The 13,736-nt window shown below is 38.2% G+C and overlaps 1 protein-coding gene across 2 annotated transcripts; it reads left to right on the top strand.

Moving 5' to 3' along the window:
* The first annotated feature begins 1,177 nt into the window (after window positions 1–1,177).
* aars1 (alanyl-tRNA synthetase 1) lies at window positions 1,178–13,297 on the top strand. 2 transcript variants are annotated; one of them, XM_079874060.1, is made up of 22 exons: window positions 1,189–1,257; window positions 1,764–1,835; window positions 3,637–3,804; window positions 3,887–4,075; window positions 4,228–4,373; window positions 4,458–4,649; window positions 5,488–5,632; window positions 5,715–5,860; window positions 5,943–6,051; window positions 6,205–6,355; window positions 8,103–8,227; window positions 8,553–8,697; window positions 8,787–8,965; window positions 9,052–9,165; window positions 9,318–9,524; window positions 9,741–9,925; window positions 10,203–10,311; window positions 10,850–10,963; window positions 11,061–11,180; window positions 11,271–11,357; window positions 11,443–11,556; window positions 12,393–13,297. In XM_079874060.1, the coding sequence occupies exons 2-22, from the start codon at window positions 1,785–1,787 to the stop codon at window positions 12,570–12,572; spliced, it is 2,976 nt and encodes a 991-aa protein (XP_079730186.1). In that variant the 5' UTR covers window positions 1,189–1,257; window positions 1,764–1,784; the 3' UTR covers window positions 12,573–13,297. The 2 variants fall into 2 exon arrangements, with proteins under 2 accessions (XP_079730187.1, XP_079730186.1); XM_079874061.1 differs by lacking the exon at window positions 1,764–1,835 and having other exon boundaries at window positions 1,178–1,257.
* Window positions 13,298–13,736: the final 439 nt, after the last annotated feature.

The following is a 13,736-nucleotide window of genomic DNA, read 5'->3' as shown; positions in this document are numbered from 1 at the left end:
TGAGGTTAAAACATCCAAACATCAAACATTTGAAGTCAGGTTCTGACATCAAAACGACGTCGGGTTCTGACGTTAACCCTGACTTTATTTTCCAACCAAAATCCAATGTCTGTCCGACGTTGGATGTTAACGTCAATCTGACGTAAGGTTCTGACGTCAATCCGATTGACGTTACTACTTTTAAGGACCTTGACAGAAATGTAGTGGAGTAAAAAGTACGATATTTGTCCTTCCGTGAAGTTAAAGTAAAAAGTTTCCAGAAAAAAATTATACTCAAGGCTACAGTAGGCCTAGGCTAGGCTACTTAGTAAATGTAGGCTACTCAGTAAATGTAGGCCTACTTTGTTAGCCTACTGTCCACCTCTGAACATTACCAGCGAGCAGGTGACATTTATTACAGGAACATTTCTGAGTAAACAGTATGTCATGTAAATGATCAACTCTATCATATGGCTTAAAACTCATATCTATTTACTAATCCTGCTGGTCACTTAAAAGAAGAATGAGGGGTTGTTAAAGTTTGTGCATAAACAAGATCTTGAACGCCACCTGCTGTGAGGAAATGCTTACTGTTTTTCTCAAATACACAATATATAGTGCTTTTTGATTTAACTTGATTTTTTATTTATTTTATTGCATCGTTTTAAACGTTTACCCATGCAATTTTTTTACAAAATATTTCATCCTTTTATCACATCATAGTTTGAATATACTACCGCTGCATCCATTTGAATGCTTGTATGATATACCAATAATAATAATAATAATAATCATAAGAAGAAGAAGAAGAAGAAGAAGAAGAAGAAGAAGAAGAAGAAGAAAAGAAAGTTACAAATGACCACGCATAATTATCTATGTATATATAACATATTAATAAATAAATAAAATTCTTATAAACTAGAAGAAAACAAGCAGACTGTAAATCACGATTGTATGACAAAATAAAGATAATAAATAAGAACATAAATATCACTGCACAAAATAAAGATAATAAATAAGAACATAAATATCACTGCACTGTTACTTTATCGTTGCATCATCCAGTTCCGTCCTTTGCACAGTTGTCATATAAAGTCCCGTCTTTGTCTTGATCGACAGCATCCTAAACCAATAGAAACTACGTACACTGAAACATCACTCTTCCTGAACCAATCATCTGTGTTCTGGGCGGTACTTTGTCGTCTCTCCTTCTTTTGGTTTCAACCGGCGTGGGAAGTAGTGTGATTGGCTTCTGAAGCGGCTATAAGATTATTATTCGTAAGTTTCATTAGCTTTATATTTGTTTCATGACGTTATATGTAATTTGTGTTTACTATATATCTTTATGGTCCGTATTATGAGACTGTATGAATCCAGTTACATGGTGTTTTTTTAGTGAATGACTGGATTGTCAGCTTAGCCTTGTCTCGTGCTTAGAGGAAGCATGCTATTGTAAAATAAATCTGAAAGACAACTATTCACCGCTTTATGTAAGTTACTTTGACATAATGACTGGGTTACTTGTCTAATACAGAACCCAGATAATGCAAATCATGATGTTGATGTGCACAAGTCAGCACTAACTTGCATCATACTGTAGTCTATAGGGGTTTGGCCTATGTCAGTGCACTGGGTAATAATGCAGTGCAGCAAAAAAAACGAATTAGTTTTATTTATATATGTGTAAAACTATCATGTAATTGGCGTTTATATGGTTCTGTATTCATGGAAATGGGGTTTTGTAGGTATTCGTATTGTAGTAAATCGTGTTATACTTCCTCTAGGATCATAGAGCATCATTATCTATGGCTCTTCATCTCACATTTTTATGTGCCAAAGCTTTCTTCTATTGTCAGGTGAACCACACTGTGTGCAGTGCAGTTGACTTGTTTTGCTCACTAATGTTGCATCTTGTTAAGTGCCCGTTTCTCATGTCCTTCACAAAGCATTGTCAGATAATAATAATAATATAACAATACATTTATATTATATATTTATATTAAGATGCATTTTACACTGTTATCCAGGATTCAACAAAAAGAATGTACCACAGGGCCAGTCATTTCTTTTGAATTTGAAGGTTTTTTGTTTTTTTGCTGCAGTCTTTGCCAGGTCTTTCCTTTAAAATGGATTTAATATCAGTAAGGATTTTATTAGTATGTTAATAAAAGGCTATGAAATAAGTTCCTCTTCACTGCCCTGTCCTGCCTGCGTCGTCATTGCATTTACATTTATTAATTTAGCAGATGCTCTTATTCAGACTGACTTCAGGAAATATAATAAAAGCAATATATGTATTTACAGTATATGAATCTATAGCTGTTATTGAGTTGTTTTATTATTATAGATTACATTTAATCGTTTAGCAGAAGCTTTTATTCAAACTGGCTACAAATTGGAAAATATAACGATTAAGCGATCCTATGTCCTATGAGCATCACTCTATCTTACTTTTGTTGATTGTCCATGTGTGCCTTTATTTTTGTAATGGTTGTCAAATTGTTATGGTTTAATTATGGTATTCAAGGAAATGTTAAAAATTGTGATAGTCTTCTTGGAAGCATAATTTAGAGAAGGTTGAAAATGATAAATATCAGTATTTCCCAGTATATTATTATTATTTTGCAAAGAAAACTTCATATATTCTGAAACACATAAAAACATGATGGGTCGTGGGTCCAGTAAAACCATTGACTGGAGAAGTGAAAATGTGTTCCTTATTGCTGAGCACGTATTGATTGTAAATCAAGTTCAGCTTTATTTTAAAATAATAACTATTTTCAAGTCCACGTCATCATAGCAAGGACATTCTGGTTCTCAGCATGCAGATGTTGAAGCAGTTTAGTTAATTCTTTCACAATGGATGCGGTTTCTGGCATGCGTGGCTGGAGTGGTTATGTACTTGCCATTTGGAAAAAGCTGTTTTTGTTTTGAATGAGTTGTAATGGGAGGGGTGCTGTAACTACTTCAGGGATGTCTATTGTTTGCTGCATACTGGCTGCACCTGCTTGAGGAGCTTCCTTTAATATTCCTGTGAGGAAGATTCAAGTCTACTATCTCGTCATTTGCATACAATTTTTGCATTTAGCCAGTAGTGGTAGTTGCACAGAACTTTCAGATTGGTGAAATAGCCATTACCCTCCGCTTATTCACTATGGTAAAATAAATTATTTGAATGAAAATTAATGTATTAATTGGCGTGGCCTGATGGTTAGAGAGTCAGACTGGTAACCTAATGGTTGCGGGTTTGATTCTCAATACCGGAGGGACCAATCGCTCCAATCACTCCCGGGCTGCCCATTGCTCTGGGTGTGTGTCCATGGTTTGCAGTGTGTGTTCACTACTCACTGCTACTAATGTGTGTGTGCTAACTTTAATGGGTTAAATGCAGAGGACAAATTCAGAGTTTAGGTTACCATACTTGGCCTTCACAATTTTGTCTGTTTAGTGGGTTTTCAAGCTTTACTTCCTCACTAAACGGGTTCGTCTCTTGAATGTCCCGGTATGCAGATCATGTAGTGATCCTGAGGTGTGCAGATGTCCATTACACATTCTTGATTGTTGATGATTAATAGCATAACAAGCTGCATGTTTACTCCACCCGCTGTTTTTGTAAAACCGGTTTCTGACTCACTTTGTGTTTGTATATATCCCCAGTCCCCTGAGAAAAACACAACCATCATGGACTCTTCGCTGACTGCTGCACAGATCCGTGAGAAGTTCATCGACTTCTTCCGTCGCTATGAGCACCAGTACGTCCACTCGTCAGCCACCATTCCGCTAGATGACCCCACTCTGCTCTTTGCCAATGCCGGGATGAACCAGGTTAGGAGATTTGAACCTAGTTACATAAATTGGTGTCTAATTTGTTATAGAAAATGAATTGTTATCTTCATCTTCTCAATAGTTCAAGCCCATCTTCCTGAACACCATCGACCCGTCCCACCCCATGGCCAGACTTCGCCGTGCTGCAAACACACAGAAGTGCATTCGTGCCGGTGGCAAGCACAATGATCTTGATGATGTGGGCAAAGACGTGTACCATCACACTTTCTTTGAGATGTTAGGCTCTTGGTCCTTTGGAGATTATTTCAAAGTAAGAGATAGTGAGAGAGGTGTATATTGTAAAATCAAGGCATATCTCTTCATAGTACCGATGCTCTTTTTTTTTTAATGTGCTGTAAAAATGAATTTTGGTCTTTTCTCTTTGCATCCCTTCATTTCTTTTTTTGCTCATTCTATATCTAGCACCTGGCCTGCAAGATGGCACTGGAGCTGCTGACGCAGGAGTTTGGCATACCTATTGAACGCCTCTATGTGACTTATTTTGGTGGTCATGCTGATGCAGGCCTGGAGCCTGACCTGGAGTGCAAGCAGATCTGGCTGGACTTGGGGTGAGTACAAAATATGTATAAGGTGTATTGAGTTATTGATGTGTAATAGTAAGATATTTCTCGTTTGCCTCGACTCGGTCCCAGAATGGAGGAGAGCCGTATTCTGCCCGGCAGTATGAAAGATAATTTCTGGGAGATGGGTGACACTGGTCCATGTGGACCGTGCAGCGAGATCCACTTTGATCGCATTGGAGGCCGAGATGCCGCACACTTGGTCAACATGGATGACCCGAATGTCCTTGAAATCTGGAACCTGGTGTTCATCCAGTTTAACAGGTAAACTACTGCTCCTTGTTAACTACGACTAACAATGGTAAACACTTTATTAAAAGTTCACACATACTTAGAGATATTATTTTTAGAGTCACTTCTTATGTAATGTATTGTTCATATGAATGCACAATATATCAGTTATTGACTGAAATTAGAGATGTTTTTTAATTGATGTCAGCCTATATTGGATATTTAATATTAAGTGATTAATATTTAAAACAATTATTTGAATGTTTGATCCATTTTTTTGCCATTTATTGGTCACTTAAAGTTATTTATAAATACAATTTATTTAAAATAGCCTATATATTAATTGAATTGCATGAAATTTATCAAATTACAGTAAGGATGTTTATAATGTTACAAAGCATTTCTCTTTAAAATAAATACTTTAACTTTATTTTCATCAAAGAATCCTGAAAAAAAAAATCACATTTTCCACAAAAATATCAAACAACAACTGATTTCAACATGGATAATAATAAATGTTTCTTGAGCTCCAAATCAGCATATAAAAATTATTTCTAAAGGATCACGTGACACTGAAGACTGAAGACACGTGACAGAGTAATGATGCTGAAAACTCAGCTTTGCTATCACAGGAATAAATACATTTTAATATCTCTTATGCTTTTTATCAAATAAATTGAACCTTGGTGATCATAAGAGACTTTCACAACTTTTTAAAAATCTTACCGACCCCAAACCATTGAGTGGTAGTATAATTTCATTATTGAATTTTAAAATTGGATCCTTATTGAAACCTGTAATTCTTTACACAAAGATACTGTAAGTATTCATATATTGTTCTATACGCATTTGGCTTGGCCTCTCCATGCAGAGAGTCGGAGACAGTGCTAAAGCCTCTGCCCAAGAAGAGCATTGACACAGGGATGGGACTGGAGCGCTTGGTCTCTGTACTGCAAAACAAGATGTCCAACTACGACACTGACCTGTTCATCCCTTATTTTGAAGCCATTCAGAAGGTACAATCATAAAAAAAAAACCGCATGAGACATGACCAAACTCTCTTTTGCATGCAATTAAAAAAATTGTCTTGGTTCTCAGGGCACAGGTGCCAGGGCATACACAGGAAAGGTTGGCTCAGAAGACACAGATGGTATTGACATGGCATACCGTGTCCTGGCTGATCACGCCCGAACCATTACTATCGCCTTGTCTGATGGCGGGAGACCTGACAACACAGGCAGAGGGTGAGGTGATGGTGTAATAGTTTGCCGTGTTCTTGATATATACCCAATGTATGTATATGTGACCCTGTTTTTGTGTTCGCAGCTATGTGCTGAGGAGAATTCTACGTCGGGCAGTGCGATACTCTCACGAGAAGCTGGGTGCACAGAGGGGTTTCTTCGCCTCCTTAGTAGATGTAGTGGTTGAGTCCCTGGTAAGGCCTCTACCTCTACAATTTTTTTCTCTCATAACTTTGTGCATAAGGTACCTCCTGTCTGCTGCCAATGCACTATTGAAATGCACTTTCATTAAATACAGTTTCAGTTCTATCTCTGATGGCCATTTAATGGTTCATGGCTCTCTACAGGGTGATGCTTTCCCAGAATTGCGGAAAGATCCTGATATGGTAAAGGACATCATCAATGAGGAAGAGGCACAGTTCCTCAAAACCCTTAGCAGGGGACGCCGTATCCTGGACCGCAAGATCCAGAGTCTTGGAGACAGCAAGACAATTCCAGGTAAAGCACATACTACCACATATATGTTATTTTAAGGCGTCTTCAGACCTGTAAATTGTTTGATTATATATCAGTACAGTATAAGGTTGTCAAAAGTACTTCGGTACCAAGTCAGTACTGAAATTTTGAAAATTTGACGAGACTACCATTTCTGTAGTACCGAGTACCGGGTATATTCGGTACCCATTAATAGGCCGCTGCTTTCAGTCGCTTCCATGTTTATCTAAGTGCAGGGCTCCAGACTAACTTTTTGACTAGGATCACTGAAGCCAATCTATACCACGATATATACTAGTGTCAGTGAATTTTAAACTGCAAAAAGACTATTTAAATATTAATCCTGCATGTTCTGCTTGTCTCTGTGTGAATGAATGATGCAGATGCGCGGTTTCATTTACCACACACACACTGAAGCATGCGTGACATTCGCGGTGTTTTAAGTCTCTGCTGCCTCATGATTTGAGGACATGAATGCATGAACTTCATCTCCAGAGCCGCTCTGAGAGTCACTTCACGAGCATTTTATCGTTTCATTTGAGAAAAACTATCGTCCACACACAGAAACTCAAGGTCTTCATGGCAACCCGTCAAAATAAAAGTTCGGTTTAACTTGAAGAAATTGACAGAAATAATTATATTAGGCTACTGCATGTACAGCAATGTAATACTACTACTACTACTACTACTACTAATAATAATGTGTGCATTGAAGGTTACTTATTTTTCACTTGATCTTTTTAGAAACAGTGTTTACTTTTAAACAGCATGTAACCTTCATTGTTTATGTATATTATTTACTTAAGATAACCATCATGAATAATAAACTTATTGAATTTAATTTAATATTTTTTTCAAATAGAAAAATAGTTCCAACAGATTTTACTGTGGTATCAAAATTGGTACCAAGTATCGTAAAATTTTAATGGTACTGATACCGACTACTGGAATTATGGTATCATAATAATATATATCTCTTTTAAATCATTTCAATTTATAATGCAGTTAGAGCTGGAATCAAGGCTTCGTCGGTACAGCATTCTTACAATGCACGTAGAAGGGCAATTGCACAACATTTTAAGAAGAGGTGCTATTTGGTTTTCAACTGTGATAACTAATGTGCTCACTCACAGAATCAGACACTGCTGCTTTTTATAAAACAAATTCACGGTTATGAATTATGATACCGCTTGGTTCATTGGTCTGTTGGGTCGCATTGATTTCTCACCTCAACCGAACAACCACAGAATTCGTTTTCAGTCGGGCCAAAACCACCTCATTCAAGCGATCTTGGAGTGAATGTTTTGGTACGGATCTGAGAGCGATTGCCGTGTTCATATATGCTTAAACGAACCAAACTAAGGGTGAAAACACACCCGGTTCTGAAACAAATGCTCTAAACGAGCCAGGTGCTTAGCCAAATGCCCTTAGATGAGGTGCAGGGATGCAAACTTGTCACCTTTTGGCGAAAAACAGTTTTGAATCTTCATTTGAGTTTTTTAAACTGGAGAGGAAGGAGTTTGGGTTACTTGTAATGCGCATTTATAAAACGCAACACTCGCCAACCATCTTCCCAAAATTGTTATGAGAATTATTTATAAATTTGTTGTCAACAGAAGAGAGGCTTTAAGGTTTCTCTGAGGTGTTTTTCTGCCAAAATAAAAGCTCTATGGTTTAACATTTGGAAGCAAAGAAATTGACTAATTTTGTAGTATTGTATTGTGTATATAACTGTCATTGTTTTGTGTAGGTGACACAGCCTGGCTGCTGTACGATACGTATGGTTTTCCTCTGGACCTCACTGCCCTGATCGCTGAAGAAAGGGGAATGGGGGTAGACAGGCAGGCCTTTGAGGAGGAGAAGAAAGCTGCTCAGGTGGAAATCAGTTCATTCTTTTATGCAGTGCAATTTCCATTAAGCACAGAATAATTTCATAGTTACAAAATACAGAGGACTGAAAATCCATTGTTTATACTTTTATCTGTAATGTTTTGGTGCCAAAATTCACATGTAACATTTGACTGATTTCATTTTGACTGTTTTATTTATAATGACAGCAAAGCTAATTTAAATGTAAAAATAGACAAAAATGAGCATGCACAATTAAAAATCCTATATCAGCTGACATATATCCAATATTAACTGATAACAATAGGTGTTTTGTTATTGTAAATGGGTCTAAATAAAAACGTGTACACAGTTAAAGTCTCAAGGCAAAGGCTCTGGGGACGAGGACCACATCATGCTGGACATCTACGCCATTGAAGAGCTCAGAAACAAAGATGTTGCTGCCACTGACGACAGCCCCAAGTACAAGTACACTTCAGATGATAATGGCAACTATGGTACGAGTTAGACCTTCGCTATTCCTGTTGGGTTTTACGGTTGATTATGCATAGGTTTTCATGCGTGTGACATTGTGTGTCTCTCTCAGAGTTTGAACAGACAGTGGGCACAGTGTTGGCTCTCAGGAGGGAGCGTGCATTTGTTGATGAAGTGACCACAGGTCAAGAGTGCGGAGTGCTGCTCGACAAGACCTCTTTCTATGCCGAGCAGGGTGGGCAGAGCTTTGATGAAGGCTACATGCTCCGAGAAAACGACTCTGCTGAGGATGTAAGAAACTGAGAGTGGTTGTGGAAAGAAGCTGAGATGCTTAGTTTAGTTTTGCTGTCATATCATGTTTTGTTTTGCTGCTTCAGAGGATGGAGTTCACTGTGAAGAATACTCAGGTGCGTGGAGGATACGTGCTGCATATTGGTACAGTATACGGCACACTGAAGGTTGGAGACCGCCTAACTCTGCATGTGGATGAGGTATGTAATCAAGTGACTTTCTAAAAATGTTTGGTTCAGACTAACAAGAGAGATGGATATGATGTTATTATGTACATTTATAGGCAAAGATGGAACATAATGTGGATTGAGGAGCAACATGATTCCCCTCTCTCTTTTTCTCTCCTTCTCAGGCTCGTCGTAGGCCCATCATGAGTAACCATACCGCCACACACATCCTTAACTTTGCTTTGCGTTCAGTTTTGGGAGAGGCAGATCAGCGGGGCTCTTTGGTTGCTCCAGACAGACTGCGCTTTGACTTCACAGCTAAAGGTGCAATGAGCACAGATGAAGTGCACCGCACAGAAGAGATCGCCTCCAACATGATTCGCGACGCTAAGGTCAGGACCATTCAACAGGCTTTCAAAGACACTTTTCAATGAAACGTTCATATTCATACCGCTTGAAACCTTCTTCACATGTATTCACAGTCCGAAAACAAAACGATAACCTATTGTAAGTTATCCTGTTGAAAGCAGAAATTTAGTTTTCTTGAGATCACTTTTGCATTCTTTCATATTTTCTCTCACAATTTGAAATACTCTCTCTTTCTTCAGCCGGTCTATGCTCTGGATGCTCCCCTTGCAGCAGCTAAAGCCATCCAAGGCCTGCGGGCAGTGTTTGATGAGACGTACCCTGATCCTGTTAGAGTGGTGTCTGTTGGTGTCTCAGTGGAGGAGCTGCTGGCCGATCCGAACAGCCCTGCGGGCTCACTTACCTCCATCGAGTTCTGCGGTGGAACGTATGAGCTTTAATATTATAAACTTCATATATTGCAGTAGTAGGCCTACTCAGCTCCTCGCTTTCATTCATGTGCAGCACATGTAGATTTCTGTGGATATGAACAAAAATGATCAACTTTATATGTAATATTCTGAATTTGGTCCTGTATATGCTTCATGAAAATTACTAGTAATAAAAAAAAATGTTTTTTGTTTTTATTAATGCAATTAAAATGTTTACGAAAGCATTGTTAAATAAAAACTCATAGTTTTCTTATTAATCATTTTTACCCATAGGCACCTGCAGAACTCTGGTCATGCTGCTCCATTTGTGATTGTATCAGAGGAGGCCATTGCTAAAGGAATCAGGAGGATTGTGGCAGTGACTGGAGCAGAGGCTCAGAAGGTTGGAGAAGGAGAAGGCCAACATGAATATGCGCACACACTTTTATTTTTGACTGATACTTTGTATTATGTGATGTAGGGTGGGGAATCTAGAACCGGTTCTTGCTGTCTGATTTGAATGTGCTTTGAAAGGAAGCCCTGAAATAATACAAGGATTAAATGTGTCAATTGCCTTTTGCTGTTTGCACGCACAGTGTGGCTAGTGTAGTCTGATTCACAAATGTATCTTTTGAGCCAGTTCTGTTAATTCAATGAATCAGTCATGAAGACATGTACTTAAGACTTGTGAGAGTTAAATCAATATCATTACTGACTGATAATTCATATAGCAATGTGTAAATACACATTCAGAACAGTGGTTTGTAAAAAAAAAAAAAAAAAAAATACCAAAAGTTTTTTTGTTTTTTTTACATTTAAATACTTTTTAGTACAGTATATTTTTAGGACCAATTATTGAATCATTTAGGAAGCAGAATAAAGAAGTTCCTTATTATTCCCATTCCTAATAGTTCATGACAGGTGGATGTTTGTGTTGTCAGGCCCAGAGGAAAGCTGATGCCCTGAAGTTGGGTCTAGATGCCATGGCAGAGAAAGTGAAGGCTCAGACCTCCCCGAATAAAGACGTTCAGAAGGAGATTGCTGATATGACAGAGGTGAGTTCAACTCAAACATGTTCTGCTCTTGCTTGTATGGTATAAACCTTTTTTTTTTTTTTAAGTGTACTGAATCTGTGTATGCATATATATTCAGTCCCTGGGCACTGCAGTGATCTCTCAGTGGCAGAAGGATGAGATGAGGGATTCCCTGAAGGGTCTAAAAAAGATCATGGATGACCTGGACCGTGCCAGCAAGGCTGATGTACAGAAGAGGGTAAGAAAACATGTTTCAGATGTTTGATGGTTAGTCACAGAGATTATTGGAAAGTCTAAGACCAGCTGTGAACACATGGTTAATTTTTAGGTCCTTGAAAAGACGAAGGAGATCATCGACAGCAAACCTAACCAACCTCTAATCGTGATGGAGATGGAGAGTGGAGCATCTGCAAAGGTAAATGCCTCACTGTCCTTTCAAATTTGGGATCTATAGTTGAAATGAATGTGAAAGTCTAAATGATTCCTCTGTGCTTCCACAGGCTTTGAATGAGTCTTTGAAGTTACTGAAGACTAATTCACCACAGACTGCTGCTATGCTTTTTGCTGTGGACAACGATGCAGGAAAAATCATCTGCCTGTGCCAAGTTCCTCAGGTAAACGGGGTCAGAGAGAAACTTATTCTTTGAGCTGGCTTAGGGGTCTCTTTAAATATTTTTCAAGATCTACTTTAAAGCTCAGGATTTCTTTTTGTTTTGAAAGAAATTAATATATTTATTCAGCTAGGATGCAATAAATTGAACATAAGTTACAATAACTTCTACATACTTAAAGTTTTCTATTTCCAATAAATGCTGTTCTTTTGAACTTTTGATTTTTGAAGAGTCCTGAAAGAGTTAGGCAGCACAACTGTTTTCAACTGATAACAATAATAATAATAATAAGATTTTTGAGCACCAAATCAGCTTTGGAATGATTTCTGAAGGATCATGTGACACTGAAGACTGGAGTAATGATGCTGAAAATTAAGCTTTGCCATCACAAATATATTAAATGTATTAAATTATATTAAAATGGAAAACATTCATTTGAAATTGTAATATTTCAGAATATTACTGCTTTTAATGTTATTTTATCAATTGCTTGTTAGAATCAAATAAATACATCCTTGATGTGCATAAAGAGACTTTCAAAAACATGAAAAAAATCTTACCAAACCCAAACTTTTGAACGGTAGTGTATTTTCTTAATACACATTCCTAGTCGCATTGTGAATGATTCATCAGTGCGTGCATTATGTTCAGTGAAATGTAACAGCTGGCTTTTTAGCTCACCTCAGAAGGAAAATGGGTTTCAAATGCCATTTTCTGTTCACTTTGACATTTAATGCTGGGTAAGTATTACGTTGACTTGCATGGTACTAGAGTAACACATTAACGTATGTGTAAAGTATCAATTTAAAATCACCAATTTGCTCTTTGTGTGTTTCCAGGATGTTGCAAACCGGGGCCTGAAGGCCAACGAGTGGGTTCAGGAAGTGTGCCCTCTGCTGGATGGAAAAGGAGGCGGTAAAGACATGTCTGCCCAGGCCACGGGTAGAAACACGCACTGCATACAAGAGGCTCTGCAGCTGGCCAATGAGTTTGCCCAACTCAAACTGGGTGAAAATTAAGGACAAATCAATAAGAGTTGTGTAGGTAGAGTTTAACCTGAAAAGAGGTCTTTAGTTTGGTCTTAACCCTCCTCCTGTCCTGTTCCAGCTATGCCTGCTGAATTTACAAACTGGACATTCCCGGCTGGTAAATGTAAAAACTGTACAGAAATGTGTAATTTGTCAATTATGGATAGGAAGGGAAATAATTAGCGCCCTCTCTCAGTTAACTAGGTCACTGCAGGACCACATGCATATATCAACTGATCTATCAAACCGTCCTGACTCTATGATGCAAAGCACATGGGGCTGTGCATGTTTTCTGATTGGATAATTACATTTAGATTGACAGTTTAATGTTGCTAGCTAAAATCATCCTCATGGCCATTGTTATCATTCTGAACATACAAGGACGAAAATCATTGTCATTATTCTATTAGAAGGTGTCTTTTTATCTCTTAAGTAATTTTCATTACATTTGTAGAATTGTTGGTCTGTCTCTTTAACAGGATGGATGTCATAATATTTCAGACGAATTCATGCCAACACTGTTAACCTTTCACTAGGTCTTATAGCATCTGTTTTGGGGAAATGAGTCATTTATCACCAATCACATGAAATGTATCACTTGTGAACGGTAATAAAAAAAGCAATGATTTCAAATGCATAAATGACTTTTCACTGTCCTGTGGAGTGATGTTTATTTGAATGTGATTGTGATTAAAGCTACTGCTTATGATTATTTCAGCAGACTTACCGGTACTTACTCCCCTTCGTCCTGAGTGAGACACAAGTCATCAACTATTGGCTTTCACTTGGCTTGATCGTTTGCGGCGTACTGCACCTTGCCCCATGTCAGACCCATCTCCTTAAGTTCTGCTTTGCGTCTCCTTGATGTTTTAGGTCGCCCTTGTTTTCTTCTGCCAGGTGGTGTCCATCTCAGGGCAGTCTGGGATTTCGGCCTGGTCCATTCTGAGAACATGCCCAAGCCATCAGATGCGAGAACACTTGATCTTGGTGACCACTAGACTCTTTGTTCTCCTGTACAGTTCATTGGTGATTTCATAGGCCAGAATATACAATATATGACAAAGCTGTTGTACAAATGTAGATTTGTGGTGGTGCTGTATTGCCTAGATTTCCAGACCAGTCTGGCGAATGCATCGTTATCTTTTCCAAACCTTG

Source organism: Squalius cephalus, assembly GCF_949319135.1.
Source record: "Squalius cephalus genome assembly, chromosome: 6".
NCBI lineage: Eukaryota > Metazoa > Chordata > Actinopteri > Cypriniformes > Leuciscidae > Squalius > Squalius cephalus.
This window is presented reverse-complemented; position numbering and strand designations above follow the sequence as displayed.